This window comes from Corvus moneduloides, chromosome 3 (assembly GCF_009650955.1).
Source record: "Corvus moneduloides isolate bCorMon1 chromosome 3, bCorMon1.pri, whole genome shotgun sequence".
NCBI classification, from domain to species: domain Eukaryota; kingdom Metazoa; phylum Chordata; class Aves; order Passeriformes; family Corvidae; genus Corvus; species Corvus moneduloides.
This window is the reverse complement of record NC_045478.1, coordinates 107,390,627-107,408,373: the sequence shown is the minus strand read 5'-3', so window position 1 is coordinate 107,408,373 and position 17,747 is coordinate 107,390,627. Positions and strand designations below refer to the sequence as shown.

Sequence of the window (17,747 nt, the reverse complement as noted above, 5' to 3'; positions counted from 1 at the left end):
AAGGGAATGCAGAGCTGTGCAGAGCAGTGCAGGGGTTTGTTCAGCATCCCCAGCTCACTTCTGGGACAGGAATTACTGTGGTGTTTTCAGGAAAGTGGACTTGGAAGTAATACATGGAGGCAGAAATCTGAATAATCTCTCAGTTTGCTGACTGCTCTGATAAACTGTTGTCTTCAGGAGTGACAAACAGGTCATGCAGTTTTTGTGCTTCCTCCAGAAAAAACAATCCCTAAACCCCAGAAACCCACCCCCTGCCATTTAACATGGTGGGTAGGGTAAGGAAGAAACACATCTCTCTGTTTCTTTCACTTTCATTAAACGTGTTACCAAGAAGCGTTGTTTAGTTTATGAATTTATTTCTCCCCCTCTGGAAACACTCTGCTGACAGCAGTCCCTGTGGTGGCTGGGCAGGCCCTGGCAGTGCTGGGCAGTGTTCAGGATGTGGGTGAATGTGACCCATAATTTCAGTTTAATAGCACCTGTGTTGGGCAGAGGGGCTGGTGTCCCATCCTAACCCTGACCTTGGTTTTCCTCCTGCAGCTCCGGTGTGCCCAGCAGGAATGTGGAGCAGCTGGGGCAGCTCTCACAGGCCAGTGTAGCTCTTTTGGGTTTGTGGATAATAATGAGCTGCCATGGGAAACAGCAGTTTCTTTTAAAGCAATCTTCTCTACAAAAGTCCCCTTGAATTTAATGAAGACTTAGAAAGTTGTTCCTGCAATTTTTACGCTGGCATATAGATATCCATAAAAGAGCCCTCCCGTAAGTGGAACAGAAAGGAAACCATTCATTTTAGCGTCTGAGCATTTATGGATTGATTTTTACAGAATCCTATTAGTTTCACTGCCAGTAAATGGCATGAAGACTCTATTTCAAGCCAGACAATGTCAAAATATAGAGGTGGGCATTAAATATCATCCTACCTGTTGCTGTTCAGCTATGCTGCTTGTGTCTGAGCAGAATGTAGTGGCAGAGGCCAGGAATGGCAAGTCGATCTCTTCCAGCTCTTTGCTTAGTAAAATCATTAGGAGCCACAATAACGTAAGAGGCTGGCATTACACTGTTTCAACAGCCCATTATACATCTGATCATTTTTGTTCAATGCTTTCTTAAAAGCAAAGGAATACTCTCCTGTAGCTGGTCCTTGGTGCCTGCTTTTGAGAAAAGAATGATTTATGAAGCTCCTCCTAAATAAACAAGTTAGATACAATGAAAACAAACCCCAACCCCATAAACCGCAGACTACTTCTGTCCCCATAATGCAGACAATTTCTAGAATTTTTTTCTCCTCCCCCTTGGTAAGGTAGAGGACAGAACATCCTCTCCCAGCCCAAAGGCCTGCTGACAGCTGCTCTACCTGCCCATTTTACACTCTTCCTTCATGTGGTGTTTGAGCTGCTGACAGCCAGATGGTTTCATAAACAGCCACCTCTCTTTGGGCCAAGGGTAGCTCATCTTCCAGTGTCATTACCCAGCTCTCAGGTTATTACCAGTGGAAACATGCTCTTAGTGTGATTTCCTTCCCCCCCCCCCCCCGCCTTTAAGCCCTCTGCTTTGTGCATCCCACTTGATTTTTGGCAGTGTGATGCTTTGATTTTTGTTGGTGGGTGGTTTTGCTCTTCGATTTCAATTCCAGCTGCATTTGGTTTGCAGAATGTGGGGACTTTGCAATTAAAACCAAAACCGAGCTGCACACATGGAAGCGAGGCAGGGAAAGCAAAAGGCTGACACTTTGAGTGTGGCACAGCAAGTGGGGGACATTGCTTAGCCATGGGCTTGGCAGTCTCCTCCTTGGGGAAAGCAAATCTGTGAAGCCTTACTGGACTGTTTAGAAATGGCAAAGTAATGTAAAAATCATATGTGTCTATATCCATATGTATATTTTCCTATATATAGGTTTTCTGTAGCTGAGAGGGAAGGGGTTGTCGCCAAGATCAGTGGTATAGCCCCAGATGCCATGTGCTATTTAGGGATTTGATGCTGCTGGTTCTCAGCCATCTGATCACAGACACAAAAATGTGCTTCAGAGTTGTTTCTCCTGTTTTACCTCTGTGGGCTGACCAGGTCACCCCTGCGTTGATGCTGTTGTTGCAGTGGAGACTTGGAGGATGTCACTTCAGAAAGAGAAAAGGACCTTTTTGAGGGTCAGAAAAAAAAGAGAAGAATGTTAATAAAAGAGCCTGACCCTGAGCTTATCCTCTCCCTGGCTGTTAGGTTACTGCTCACACCCTTTGTCCACGGTATCTTGCAGGCTGTGGAAGTAGAGTGCTGTCAGGATGGACACTGGTGCCCCAAATCACTGCTGTTCTCCTGCCCATGGCCAGCACAGCCTTGCCACCAGTGTTTTCCTGCCTCAGTGCTGGGGAATGGTTTCTAGGGTTGGAAGAGCACGTGGCTCTTTCCTCCCTGGGCAGCCTTGGGCTTCCCCGGCGGAGTGAGCACGGAGCTCTGCTGCTCTGCCTGGGAGCTGGGGAAACTCGTGGGGAGCCAGCTCAGCTCTGAGCTCCCAAAAACACTGCAGATGCTTTGAGCTTGCCCTTTTTGACGTGTGTAATTTCTGAGTGCAGCAGATGCTGGGAGAGGCGTTTGGTGCGCGTTTGTGCCAGGGCACCTTTAAATTGCAGGGCTGGGCTCCTGGCAATAATAGCATTTGGCTGTAACATCTGTAGCCTAAATTTCATCCTGTCCCAAAGCTTCTGAGACTAGCTGGAGCTGGATTATTTTATTTTATTTTATTTTATTTTATTTTATTTTATTTTATTTTATTTTATTTTATTTTATTTTTTAAGGCTTGAGTTGTACTGTACCCAAAGAGCTGCCACATACACCTGCAGCTCTGGGATAGCCCAGCATCTGGGCTAACACCTTATAGCACATTCCCAGTGGGTTTACATCCCATTGAGAATTCCAGGGTCTCCGTGGGCCAAGCAGTCACTGTTCCACACTTTATTTGCCCCATCAGGACATGGGGAAAGGATAGGGAGGCCTGGGTGAGGCTGTGCTGTGCCCTGGGGGCACAGAGCAGCACACCCGGCACTCCCTCACTGCTCTGTGCTTCCCAGTGGGAGGCCTGGGAGCACGGCAGAAGCTCATTTTGCTGCTTCCTTCACCCACTCTGATGGTGAAAAGCAGCTCCCAGTGTAAGGCTTTAATGAAAGTTACATTCAAAGCAGGGCTAAAATCCCGTTTCTTTTGCCCTTTAATTATTTAATTTATTTCTATATTTAACGTGCTTGCTCTTCGTGAGTCAACTGAATTTTCATGTGGTGGTTTTTTTTTCAAATATTTATCTGTGTTGGCGGAGGGGACGTTTTAAAATGAGCCTCTCAGAACTTGCCCTAGATGCCCTAATGTTTCTCCTGGCTTCTTCTGCTACGGAGGGGTTACTTGCTCCACATTTCCCACATGTTTTCCCTGCTGCTTCCAGTACAAATAAAATATTAAATCAAAACACAAAGAAGAATTTTCATTTTATTCCTCGTCTTCACCGCTTGTGTCTCGGGAAGTAAAGGGCTGGTGGGCTTAGCCCGCTGCTGGCAGCTGAGCCCTGCTCTGTTAGTGCTGGCCGACCATTCCTGTTTGGCATCGCTGAAGCTGGGCAGGAGTGAGGGATAAGCCACAGCCAGCCTGCTGGAGCTCAGCTGTGACATGTGAAATAGCAGAGCCCCTGCCAAATGCCCTGTGGAGGGGAAAACCATCTTGTCCTGGTGTACCAGGATCCTGGTGCCTTTTAGAAGCCTGGATTCATATTTCAGAATAATGAGGCCTTTGCTGCTTCTTGCTCCCTGCCATCCTGGAGAGGTGGAACTGGTACAGAGGGGGACACAAGGTGATGGCTTCTCTGCAAGAAGTAGCCTTGGGCAGCTTAGCCTGGGATGGAGGAAGGGGGTTGTACTTCAGATCTGGAAGATCATTAATGGCAGACAAACAGTGGGTAGGAAATAGTTCCTGTCTCTTCCTGGACAAAATCTGGGATTGTTGAAGAAGGCTGGCAGGGGCAGGTTCAGTGTGCTTGGATACAAGCTGCTTGTGGAGCCCCTCTGCAACAGCATCTCCTGGGTGCTGAAAGCCTGGCTGGGTTCAGCAATGACTGGACAGGATGCATGGGAAAAAGGTGTGGGCAGGTGTTAAATGAGATCTGCCTTTTCCCTGCTCCTCTGAACACTACATTCCTCAGCTCAGCAGTTTTAGAGCTGGGTGGTACAATCAAGTCCAGCTGACTGGGACAAGCCCCCTGCCAGTGCAGGGAGCTGGGCAGATGTTTCTGGTGCCTATCTAGGACAGGAAGGCGGCTGCATCCCTGCTGGGGCTGCTGTGCATCCTGCTCAGGAGCTTTAAGCAGTGCTTTCTGGGGCCAGAGCACAGCACCGACCATTAGTCTTGCTGAGTACAGCTATGATTGTGCTTAGTGCTGCCTTCCTATCTCTCCTGGCTGAACCGTAGAGCACTTTGCAATGATTAATTCAGCATCATGAGACTCTTAAGTGAGCATTATTGCCCCGTGTTAAAGCAGACATAAAGGTCGCTGGCAGATGAGGAGCAGAAACTCTCTGCCATACAGATGTTCACCAGCCTGGCTGGCTGTAGCCACCAGTATGTCCCACTGGCCTTCTTTTGTCACAGTGCTTTTTTTAGGTCAGTTTTCTTGCCCTTGAGATGTTGCTCCTTTTGCTGCAAAAAAAGGGGGATGCCTTCAGATGCTCAGCTGTACCCCATAGTTGGGGATTAAAACTCTCTTTGACTGCATAGATGAAAAGTCTTGGCTTGTTTAACGGGTTGTTTCTGGTCCACCTCTCCAGGCACCCGCATTGATGTGGGCAGCAGCAGCATATGCTGCCGGCTGCGGAGGGACCAGTCCTGTCACCATCTCTGTGCAGGCTTGCTGGGGCAGTGGCAAGCGTTGCTGCTGGGGCTCTGTGTCCCTGCCTTTCCAGGGACCTGCACGAGCCAGGGGCAGATCATCCAGCTCAGAGCTGGGAGCCTGCGGTGCTGTGTCCGGGGCTCTTCACATCTCATGAGTTTTTTGTCCTTCAGGCTCTAGCAAAGGTGTAAAGATTATGAAAGCTCTCAGCTGGAGCTTGTGCTCTGAAGGTGCCTTTACAGCAGTAAATCAAATATAAAAGCAGTCAGGTGGGTTTTTTTACAGCTGTCAGGACCAGTGCTGGTTGAGATGCCTCATACACAGCTTATAGGACCTCTACATTGGCTGCTGTATTTTTGGGAAAGATCCATGGAATAGCATGTCTGCTCCTTGGCACATCTTCTCTATCCACCTGGTTTCTGCTCTTCTCTGAGGCGGTGTTGCTTTTGCTTGCTCCAGTGTGCCTCTCAAAGCCTGAGTGTACCCCCAAGCACCTTCTCCCTTATGTTTGAAGATGCACTGTGACAGGTGCCAGGGGTTGGGGGAGCAAGGGGAGATAGAGGCATCCCTGTAGCTGGAAGGGAAGAGCTGCTGGAGAGTATAGGAGAGGATAAGGATGGAAAAAGATCTATGAGAAAAAACAAGCCAGTGAATGCCTAGCATTAAGGGAAGCAGCATCACCAATTTGGGGCTTGCTCGTGCTTTCAGGAACATCCAGACAACAGAAGGTTGTGTTTCATCTCTTGTTACACAGGCCTGGCAGGGGTGGTGTGAGCCACTTCCCTCCAGCGGCATGAGCCTCTTTTGCAGTTTCTACTCCCCTGCTTTCCACCAGGAAGCCCAGCTGGAGACATGGCTCCTCAGCAGGGAGAGTCCCTTCCCCTGTAGCTGTGGCCCATCAGGCACTGTATATCCAAACCTGTGGGCAGAGAAGCTGCATTAGCCTGGTCTCAGCCCTGTCCCTCCTTTCCTTGCCTGCCTGGCCAGAGTTTAACAGCATCTTGTTTCCCTCCGCTTGGAAAGACTGGCTCCTCATTTCCTTGCAGCTACTGCCAGCAGCAAACACGACCTCATTTGTATTATCCCATGTCTGATCCCACCTAATCCTTAATGCAGCTCTGCAGGCAAGGGAAGCGTGTTGCTGCTGGAGCAAGAGGGATCAAAGGCATGTGGGATGGGATGTGGACCACGTGGGCAATGGGGCTGCCTAAATGTGGGTCCAGCCTCTGCTCTCCACTCGTTGTGTCATGTGGGGACTTCCCCTCTCCTCCTATGGCTTTCTGAGGGCAGGGAACCTTGCCTTCAGCAGATACTGCACAGCTCCTGGTGGATCTGATATGTCCACCCCTCATGAGATGTTCTCCATGGAAGCAAGCATGGGGCTGTTCCAGTGCTGACTCTTTGGGTTCAGAGGTCCTGGAAGTGTTGTCTATCAACTTGTTTCTGGTAGTTGGGTGGACAAGCCATGTGTGGTGACACCGCTGTGCTGCCTAGGCCAGTAGTATCATTGTCCCTGAGTGTAGTAGGTGTTGTCTTGCCACCCAAACTGTGCTGCAAGAAGCTGTACTGTGCCCATGGCCACTGCCACTGTCCAAACCTGATGCTGCCAAAGTGTGAAGACCTAAGAGATTTCGGGCAGCTTGTTTCTGCCTGGATTTGAGCTTTGCTGCTGGCTTGTATTGTGATTGCTCTGCTTGCCCACATGCATCGTGCAACAAAATGTCATCTACAGGAGTGCCTTGGTGTCTGCATGGAAGGGGATGAGGTTTGGGGGTTTGAGACATTGAGATATGTGGCAGGGCTTGCTGCCTCCACAGTGTGTGGAATTGTGTAGCTGAGCTGGAGCATGCCGTGAGCCACACTGCCTGGGTGGAGGAAGCCTCTTCCTGCATCAGACAAGGGGGCTGGTCCAAGCCCTAGCAGGAGCTGCCCACCAAGACTTCCATACTGTGTTTTCACGACTGAGGACTCCAGAAATGCTATTTTCCTTATTGCAGTGAAACATGTGTTTGAGAATCAAACAGAGATGACAGAGAATCAGTGCCAAATGCAGATTTTATTTTTTTTACGATAATAACAACAAAGCTCAGTGCTGGTTGCTGGTTTCCATCCAGATCCCTACGCTCTTGGGGGATGTTTTGAGTTTGCTGCATCAGGAGACTTAACATGGGTTTGGTTTTTATGATGTTTGTGCTGTGGCTCCCATGCCCAGATGCTCTGCTCAGGGTTTTCCCATGCAAGCATCAGGGCTGTGCTGCTGGAAGATGGCTAGAGCCCAGGGATCTGCCTGTTTTCTGCCTGGCCAGGTCATACCAGCCATGTCCTGCTTCTGTTTTCCCCCATCCCCAGCCAAGCCTGCATCATCCCAAGGCACAGCGCTTGAGGCTTGTGCAGCACCTGTGCTCTTGGCTGGCTGGGACCCACAGTCCTTCCCCAACAGGCTTGATGATTTTCAAACTTGCCATACCTTGCTACAGTGCATTTCTCACTAGCCAGGCCTGATTTTTTTATTTCTATTACTGAGCTGAGATAGGGGAAGGCTGGGCTGACACGTATGCTCTAAATTATGCTGCCGTATCTCTGGTGCTGTCAGTCACGGTGTGCCCATGCCCAGGATCGTGCAGCTGTTCTGGCAGCAGGCACCTAAGGATCAAAGGTTTAGATCCGTTCTTGCTGTCACAAATGTTTTATATCTGATTTCTCCTTGAGGGAAATTGGGGGGTGGATGGGCTGGTACATCTGAGGAGTATAGGCACCATGGAGCATCGTTTCTGTGACCTGAGCTTCATCTCCCTGTGCCTGTGTGTTGAGGACCAGCTCTGGGCTACAGAAACACCTGCCTCTGCAAAATGTGTGTGTGTGAGACGAGGACATGGGTCACCAGTGCTTTTTGATGGGGGGATGGTGTCTGAAAGGCAGGCACTGGCAGGCAGCTGAGCCCTGAGAGTTTGCCCCATAGGTTGGTACCCCACAGCCTGTGCTGCCTCTGCCAGCTGCAGAGAACCTGCCCCTGCATTCTGCATCCTCCTACATCATGTGAGCTACGGCAGCTCGCGTTTCCTGGTGATGCTTTTAAATCTGTTGGAGAAGTCATACTCTGACCAGGAATTTCTCCACTGCTACCACGATAGCTGCTTAGTGTGGTTTGGGCTGGGCTGGGCTGCAGCACATCACTGCACAGTGGGCATATGGCAGGAAAGCTCTCTGTGAGGGCTCAAGGCATTTTGGTTAGTCTTCTTACTGCTTTTCCTGTGCTCTTCCCACTCTGCTAGGGGTGTGAGAGGTGTGAAAATGGAAAAAAGCCCTTGTAGTGGAGCTGCTCAGCACAGGTGATGCTCCCGCCCAGCAGGAGCCTTGTGAGTTAATTGTAGGAGCAGGGAAGCTGAGGCATGGCTGGAGGGAGTCCAGGGCTTTTCCAGAACCAGAAATCAAAGTGCAGTAGTGGGGAGTTTGGTCTGACAGCATTTCTTGTCCTTGCTGAGCTCCTTCCTTGGAGCAGGTTGTGCCTTGGTGCTGTCTTGGTGCATCTCTGCTCCCCAAAGCAGTTAGCTGACAGAGGGAGGGGGAAAGGTGAGCTGGTGGCTTCTTGGAGGCAGCTAAAGCCATGCATGTAACTGTCCTGTGTGTTTGCAATTATTTTATTTTCCTTTCATACCTGTTTTTCTAATATATGTGGTTTTTTATAACCTTTCCCTCCCTTGGAGACACTTCACATTCATATGCTGCTGTTACCATCACCCCTCGTTGCTGCCTGGCTCAGAAGGGTGGCTGCTCAGGGAAGGATAGTAGCGTTAGTTTCTAAAGCTGTGTAAAGATCCTCATGGAAGCAATTACCAGATGGATTACCCCTGGCTTTGCTGCTGTGAAAAGCCCATGTTGGGTCGAGGATGCTGACTATATTAACAGCACGATCCCTTCCTTCTTGGGAGGAGTGGTTTGGATTAACCTCCTGATTTTTGAAGGGCTGGGTTGAAAGCAGAATGTTCAGAGCAGGGATCTGGCTGTCTGGCTCCTTTATTCTTCTCTCCCTGTTCCCCTTTTCCTTTCCCCTGATGTGTCCTGTCCCAGGCTGTCCTCTGGCACGTGGGATCCACAGCTCCATGGGGAAGGGAAGACCTTCCCCAGCCTCTGAGATGCTCAAGCTCTGTGGTTTGGTAGGAGTTTTGGCTGTTATGCAAGAGGAGCTCAGCTGGAGACTGAGTACAGCTATGGGCTCCTAAGTACTAAATCATCTGCTGCTCCTGCTGAAGCCTGGGAAGGCTGGTTTGACCTTCATGGCTGGGAAGCAGCTCATGTCTGTCCTGAAAGGCACAGAAGGAAAACAAAACACCGTCTGTCCATGTAGGAACTTGCTTTTGCCACTTTATTTACCCACCATGGCTCTGGGCTCTTCTCAATATATTCGACCTCTGATGATCCTGGGAATGTGCTGAACCTGGCTGGTGTGGGGGGGACACATGGGATGTTGCCTTGATTTCTTTCCCAATTAGTGCCCTTTGTAATTGCTGGCTACCTTTGGGGAGCAGCTCTTGCACTCACCCACGCACTGGCCGTACAGCCAGCAGAGGATGGCACTGAGTGGTGGCAGTGGGCTGGGGAGGGGCTGCTTGTGGTGCACCAGTTAATGTGGCACCATGGCCTCAAAGATGCTCTTTGGCATCTCCTGGCACCCTGGTGAGCCTGGAGAGGGCTGCCAAGAAGATCCCTTCTGGCAGGGGGCAAAGGCGCTTTTGGGAGGTAGCAGGTGGAGAATGATGGAGAGAGCCTGGTGGAGCTGTGGGTATCCCACTGCTGATGGCATAGGTGGGGGACTATTTCCATCAGCTCAGGGGAGCTGGCTTGGGAATTGGTGCTCAACTCACTGTGAGGCTGCTGCCAGTCCAGCAGTTTTCCACTTATTTTGGTTTTTTTAAACCTGAAATCTTAAAAAGTCTTAATGAAAGCAGAGACTCTTAAAACCTATCTGGTTTTGTTTGCCATCCAGATTTAGTATTTGTAAACCCATTAGGAGGGTTCACAGGTGCCAGTGGACTTGGATTGGCTTTGCTCATCCTTTCCTGAGGGCTGTGGGAAAACCCAGAAGACCATTTTTTGATAGAAACTTGAGGAGAGACTGATGCAGCCCAAGGACAAGCAGTTGAACTGAGAAGTCCTGCAGCATCCCAGGAGAGCTGCGGGCAGGGGGAGGAGGAAATGACCAAAAATCTTCTCCATCCTTCTGCTTGACTCCCAGCACAGACAGAGCTGGGTCTTCCCTTTTGTCCAGTCAGCAGCTTGGTTTGTGCTGACCTCCTAAATATTCAGCTCATTATACACTGTAACGTATAAATAAAACAGAAGCAGGCAGCAATATTCTCCAGGAGGATATAATCGGCTTCCTTTCCTTTTTAATTATACAGGATTTGTCTCCATGTGTCAGGCTATCCTATGGGCTAATTTATAATTTTAAAGAGTTAAGGTCAGTGTTCTTTATGCAGTGAGACACGTACACACCTGATTTTGGGGGTCCAAGACGAAAAAGCATCTTTCTAGGTGGAAATGCAAGGAATTTTGTTGCTGGGTGTTGTTTCAAGAGGTCAGTGGCCTGGATCCTGCATTCCTTTCCATTGTCACAGAGAGACAGGAGGTTCTTCAATATGTTGGAGGCAGTGAAGGTCACCATGGGAATTCCTGGGATCTGTCTGGGGCGTGTGGTGCTGGCTGCTAGCATGCATTGCCTATCCCTCTGCAGAGGCAGGATGGTGGCCTGGTGCTACAGCCAGTGGATAGGAGCATTGTCCACGCATGGAGCTCTGGCCTCAGCTGCCTGCAGGAGATGTGTATATATTTTAACCTGGCACCACTGCCAGTGCAGCAGTTGCTTGCTGATAAGTGTGGTGTGAACTCTGAGCTGACTTGTTTTTTTCCTAAGGGAAGCCCTTGAAAGAAAATTTGGCTTTTCATCAAAGCAATGAATCTGTCATCTTTCCCTCTGTGCAGCTCAGAGTCCCCTGCTTCTGATTTGCGAATAAACTCCCCATTTTGGTGGCTGCCCTGGCCATCCATTTTAAAACTCAAGCTTTGGTCCCCTTACTGGAAAAAGCATCAGTAATTCTCCAGTGGCTTTTCATGCTGTTATATTTGGCCGGAGACTTCAGCAGATTTAAGCCTCTGGAGGGTGTTTCAGACCATGTATATTGTTTACCACAGATACAGACAAGAAGATACACAGACTGCTGGTTCTAGCTGTGATTGACTTAATGATGGCCCAGATTCCTTAGCCCTGGGTCAGCTGCTTGCACTGAATCCCTGGCCAACAACCTGAGCTGATGCCAGCTGAGTGTGGGGGTGATAAAAAGAAGATGCTGAAGAGCCTTCTCACAGGCCTTGAGGGGGATTTTTCCATCCAGGCTGAAGTTGCAGCTGTACTTCGTGAGGGTCAAGTCGTCTTCAAGTTCTTGAAGGTCACATCTTATTCCATGGCCCCTTTCCAGCCTGTCATTCCTATTGCCTGATGCAGTAGGTGCCGTGATTGCGTAAATGTGTGTGTGCACCACAGGAGAGATCCAGGCTCTGCCCACACAGGAGCAGATGTTACAGAGGTGGTGAGCAGCAAGGGCAGGAAAGGTGGGGGACAGTGTGGGCTTGCCCTCAGGGCCAAGTGAGAAAGTGGGATACTGAAAGATCCTCAGGGACTCGTGCTCCCTGCTGAGGCAGCAGAGGAGGAGGTGATGCTCCATCCTTTGAAGATGAGCGGGATGCCTGTGGATGTGCATGAGCGGGAAAGGGTCAGTGGCAACGAGAAGTTTAATGGTGGATGCTCAAAGCTTCTCCAGGGACCCCAGCTGCAGGGCAGCCTTTGCTGGAGAAGTGGTTTGCTTTAATTAAGTATCTGTATTAATATTTTATTTGATTTTTCTTTTGTTTTGTTCTTTCTTCCCCCAAAGTGGGGTCAGAATAGACTCAGATCTGAAGGTTTTCCTTAAGAGACAAAAAAAATCACCTCCAAGCAGGGGGAGGTGCTGGTCCTTCCTGGAGCAGGGTGGGATCCTGGATCTGCTGTGTGTCCCCATGGGGTCCCAGAGGAGCTGCCACCAAGGTGCTCATGAATGTTGTGCCCAGGTACCAATGCAGGAGGAAGAGGAGTTTCACAGCCCTCAAATAAATGAACTGCAGCTAAAATCTCCATGGGTCAGAAAACTAATTAGGGCAGATCATGGCCGGGGCCCAGAGCTACCTCCATTCCCAGTGTGTTTGTGTCAGCACAAAGCAGGGGCACTGAGCCAGTGAAGCACTTAAGCAAGTACTTAACATCAGGTGTTTAAACAGGAGTTTCTCTCGGTTGCTACAAATGCCTGGAGTTGCTTAAGTTTGTATTTAAGTGCTTGATTGGCTTAGGGATGTGCAGTTTGGGGAAGGAGGGTAAGAAGAAGGACGTGATTTCCAGGGTCCGTACCGGTTTGGTGCTGAGCAGTACCTGAGGTACCTGGAGGATGTGATGCAGGATGAGTACAAAGCCTGTTTTCCAAAGACCCACAGCCTGGTTATGGCACTACTACATCCTCTTTGGATGGGGCAAAGACTATGGCCATGGTGCTGTGTCTGTCTCCCCCTTGTATCCTGGGGCTGAGGCCATTGGGATGCACAGCACTGCTTGCTCAGGGCTAAGCCAAGGCACTGGGGTTGAGAAAACTACACCAAACTTGACTGAAGGATCTTGTACCTCGGTGCCCCATCTGGGTTATTCAAAGATGAGGACGAACGCGGTGTGATGCTGTCCCACTTCTTTTCCCTCTGGTGCTGCTGACCCTCTTAAGTGCATGTGCTGGCACCAGGGGATGAGGCGGGATGAGCCCTATCCTGTTTGAAGTATTATAATCCTTTCAGATGGCATTAGTGCCTGGGCCAGCAACAGCTCTATAATTGAACCTCCTGTTTGCAGGGGCCCTGCGCTTCAGTGAGACTTCTAAATCTCATTTGTATAATGCCTGGTTGCAATTCCTGCTGAAAGATTGCCCTCTGCCTCCAGTGCCCCCGAGCCTGCTGAGCACAAAGACGTCCTCGCTGGCAGAGGAGTGACAGAGCGTGACTGGGCAGCAGCGTGCTGCACGGTGTCTGAGTTTCCAGAGCTTTCACGTGTTTATTGCATCTTTTGATAGGCTGATGTAATTTTTTATTTCCCCTTCCCCTCCTGTTTTTTAATGCCTGAGTCCCAGAGAATGGGCTCAATGGCAACTGCTGGGATGGGATTATTTAGGGATGAGATTTTCCAAGGAAAGCTGGGTGTGAGGGGAATCGAGGTAGAGGGTACATTTGTCTGCTGCCAGACTCCTTTGAGGTCATCATTGCACCTGCATCAGCAAAACCCCTTTTCTGGCCAAATGGGTTCCCTGGAAAACCCTGTGAGCTCTGCCAGCCCCCTGGGCTGGCTTGGGTTTGCTGCCACCTGAAATGATGCTCATGGCAGTGGTCTGATTCACTCCGGTCTGAAGGCAGAACACAGCAGCCCCAAAAGGAAAACGGCTTGTATTTTAGCAAAGGCTTAAATTCTCTATGCTAAAATAGTGCCACAAAACAAGAAAGTGAGTCAGAATCTGCCTTTGGCTTGCACTGCCCACTCCTTGTCTTGCTGGGCAGCTGGAGGCTGGCCCTGGGGACCGGTGTGACCTGTCCGTCCCCAGTCACCACTGGCTCTTCTTGGGCCAGGCTTTTCACCTGACATGCCCTTTCACTGCTGCACTGCCTCTGGGTGGCCAAAGTGCTACCACAGCACGTTCCCTGCCCAGTGTCCAGCCTGGCCTGGCCTCCCGTGGCGGGAGGGGTGCCAGGGGCTGCCTGCCGGAGCAGAGCATCCCGTGGGGATGCCCCGGGCCCCCCGCAGCAGCCAGCTGGGCTGTGTGTTCCTCCTTCCCGCTCCAGCGATCCCTGCTGTACTGTAATCACACAATTATTATGCCATTAAAATGTCATATTTGCAGAAATCCACATAAACAAGCCATTAGCAGTTGCCAGAAAATTGTAGTTTTACCGCTAATGACCCATTTTCCCCCCACAGCACCACTCCTTTTTTTCTTAAATATTATTTTTTCCCTTTGTTTTTTGGGGTGTTTTTTTTTGTTTTGTTTCTGAGCTGTGATTTAAGAGGCAGATGACGAATTACATCTTCGCACTGAGAGGCTTTTAATCTTTAATGTACAGTTACAGTGAAAAGCTGCCTCTGTGCTTGCTCTGGGCTGTGTGCCCTAAGCCAGCGAGGGTGATGGGTGGTTTTGGAGGAGGTGCCTTTAGTGGGTCATTTTTTGGGGGGTGCTTTACTGAAATGGCAGAGAAAGCTCTTGGTAAGCCCTGCTCTTGGTTGGGTGCTGGTGTGAGGTGGAAGCTTCTCTCCGCAAGGAGCTTTGTCCATGTCTTTTTGTGGGTTGACCTCTTGTTGACCACCCCTTGGGGACCCCCCAGTGTGGTGTTGGAAGAGGCAACACTTGTTTGCCAAGAGCAGGCAGCCACCCCTTGGATATATTTTTCTTCTCTTTCCTTCAGGCTCACTGAGTCTCTCAACTCTTAAGCATTGACTGTGTTTCCTATAATTAATACCAGTCATTAAACTTCAGTGTTGAAAGAGAAATTACCTAATTCCAAGAAAAAAAAAGAAAATTTATTACTAGTACGTGAGAGAAAAAGAATAGGAGACTTGGAGAGATGAGCCCTGTAGAGGATAAATAGAAAGGCAAGTGGAGTATTGACTTGATCCTTTTCTAGTGCAGGGTAATTTGGCCTCTAAAGTGAGTTAGATCATAATAAATTAAATTTAGATTTCTGCACATCAGTTATATAACTCCCAAAACAGAATTCTGGTGTGAGGGAGAGGTGATAATACATGGCAGAATTACTATAATGAAGACCTTATCTGGTAACCTGTAACCAATGTGCTGTCCCTGGGTGAGCAAAGGGGATTTCTCCTGATGCTTTAACTCTCATTCCCTGTCTCGGATCAGGCACAGGTGAGAAACATATGAGTCCCTGTGCACAGGCTGGTGAGGTCTCCTGCCTCCTGCTGCTTGCACAGCTGGGAGCTTCTCATGCTTTCCTCTTCTGCTTTGTGCAGGTATGGTTTGCAGAGGTCAGTATGCACCTGTGTCTGAGCATCCTCCTCCAAATTCAGTTACCCTTGTAGGGAGGCTTGGGATGGAAAGAACACCCAGAAGATTTGGACAGGTGCTGTGGATCAAAAGCAAATGACTGACCCCCAGTATCTACTTCTGGCTGAGAAAGTCAACCCAATCCAAGTCTTGCTTTGTGGCCAGATAGGAATTAAAAGAACTCTTTAATCTCTGGCATCTAGTTACTCTTGATCTCAGGTGTGTATTTAATTACCCAGTATTTAATATCTGCCCTACTGATAGCTTTCCTCAGCCCAAAAAGGAGGGCCTGGGTGAATCAAGGTGGGCTGGTGTCTTTCAGGTGGAGATTGCACAGGAGTATTAATTAGTCACTGCAGAGTGAACCAGGAATGCAGCCCTGGGATGCAATGCTCATCCAGAGCAGGATGAGAAGTGAATACTATGGGATAAGGCACTGGTATTTGCCCATGTATCCATTTACTGCTGGGACCCCAGCCCTGGTAACAGGACATTAGTGGGGTTAGATGGATGCAGGGAAAATGCCATGCCAGACCCTGCCATGTGCCAAACCCCTGCTTCTGCTGCCTGGCCAGAGCCTTGCTGCCCTTGTAGCAGGTGCAGAAGCTCCAGTGTTCATGAGAGAATCCACCAGCCCTCCGACCTGAGCCATCAGATTCTTGCCCAGCTGCACCCTTCTAGCTGATGCAAGGCTGTTGGGATTAACTGACATTAAAAAAACCAAAACAGCATCAATACACACACATGCACACACACAGCTTACAGCCTTAAGTGCTGTGTGGCCACTTTTGAAAGCCATTTCTCTTCTTATTAAGTTTGATAAAACCAACTTTTATTTTTCTTCACAGCATTAAGATTTAGGGACTGCAGCTCTGGCTGTTGTTTTAGCAGCGCCAGGCCTCCTGGGGTCATCGTGAAATCTTATAAGCATCAGGCTGTCGGTGGCTCCGCGATGCAATCGCCTCACTTTCCCCTGATCTTTTACTGCGGTGCTAAGTAATGTTTTGCAAGATGTCTTAGCAAAAATCCAACATAAACAGCATTTATCACCCTGTGCACGTCAGCCCTCCCCGAAGTCCGCAGGCGGGCTGTGAGCGTCCTCCTCGTAAAACTCCTGCAGGGACCTTACTGGTTTCATAACTTTCTCCCAGCCTTGAATAACTTTCTTCCAATCCTGAATAACTTCATCTCAGTGTGGCTGGTGACTTGGGGGTTTCTTCTGATCTTCTCACACTGGGGTAGGTGCTGGAGGAGGTCCTGAGAAGGCCATGGGGTCACACCAGGGGAGGATGAATATGACCCTGTGTCTGGAAACCCCTGCATCCCTGGAAGTTGTTGGCTTTTTGGGAGTGCTCGTGTCACTGTAACCCAGAGCGATGTGGGGCATCCTGTGGCTGGAGGTGCCTGGCTTGCTCCTGTGGTGGTTCACTTGCAGGAGCCAGTGCTCCCTCCCCCCCTTCCTGTTGCTACAGAAAATGCACTGCCAGATGTGAGTAAAATCAATTACGGGATAAAAATCGCCCTTTTCAAAAGCTTCATTTTGCGCTATTAGCAGGCAAAATCAGCTTTGAGATGGTATGAACTGAGGAGGGGGGAGAAAAAAAGCAGAAGAAAAGATCAATTATTGGATAAGATCACAATTTTCTTTAGGGCTGAGATGTCTGTAAATGTTTGCATCTCTCAGTGTTACAGGTAGGCTGAGATCAAAGAGGTGGTGCTGCTGTAGCGATGAGATCTTATCGGCGCTGTTTTGTGCTGGCTGCCTCAGACACTGCCAAAGGATGCTTAAACCCCCGACAGCTTCTGCTGCTCAGGGGTGCTTAAACCCCGACAGCACCGAGCCACCAAGAAATGCTTCAACCCCTGAAGATTGCTGGAGCTGCTGGGTAACCCCAAAATGCAGCTCCTTCATCCTTCTGGAGGTGAGGGACCACACAGGCACATGCTTCCCTTCTCTTCTCCCTGCGGTAGGGCTGAAGTCCTCAGTGGGAGAGGTGTGGTGGCAAAGATGGACTGAAATTGGGCTGGGAGCATGATGGCCCCCTTCTTCCAGAGCCCTGTTGCTGGAGCCAGCTGTGGTAATGTGGGACTGCTCCTATCTGATGGCCCTTTCCAGCCTGAAGGGTTACAGGGGCAGTGGGTCATGTGATGTAACATACTTTTGATTTTTGGCTGGAGAGAAATTAAAACCCTTACAAAACATTTGTGCTTTTTTATTTTCTTGAGACCGTGCTGCTTGAGAGGGGAATCCACCAGAGACCTGAATTCAGTTTCAAATTAGTCATTTTATTTCAAATTGGCAGGCTGTCTTTGACGTGGTGTTTCGGGACCTAAGGACCAGATATAAACCCTGAAAGCCTTATGGGACTCCTTGTTAACCTGCTCTTGTGATGCTTGCCTGTGCTGCAGGGCTGACTGACCTCCGGCGGGGTTGGGAGGAGCTCTGGAGCTCTGGGGTCAGTCGTCCTCCAGTCTCTCCTGTCTCTAACGGAGCTGACTTTGTGCGCGCAGGAATCGGACGTGGACTGGGACGACCTTTGGGATCAGTTTGAAGAGCGGAGGTACCTGAGTGCCCGGAGGTGGAAGGGCGGCGAGGACCCGTACCGGCTCCATGCCTTTAACCAGCGGGAGAGCGAGAGGATCCCCAGTGACCGCGCTGTCCGCGACACCCGCCATCACAGGTTCTGCCTCCCCCCGGCTCCTCCTGATCTTCCTCACCAGACTTCATGGCATGGGGGCATAGTCCTGGTCCCCTTCAGGGCCGTGGTTTTGGG

General features: G+C 49.7%; 1 protein-coding gene across 3 annotated transcripts in view; it reads left to right on the top strand.

The window, feature by feature from the left end:
• Positions 1-17,747, top strand: part of GALNT14 (polypeptide N-acetylgalactosaminyltransferase 14) — a 94,784-nt gene that overhangs the window by 15,702 nt on the left and 61,335 nt on the right. For all 3 annotated transcript variants that reach the window (XM_032103255.1, XM_032103254.1, XM_032103253.1), the window contains exon 2: positions 17,485-17,654. In XM_032103255.1, the coding sequence (XP_031959146.1) occupies positions 17,485-17,654 (170 nt within the window). The remainder of the gene's footprint in view (positions 1-17,484; positions 17,655-17,747) is intronic.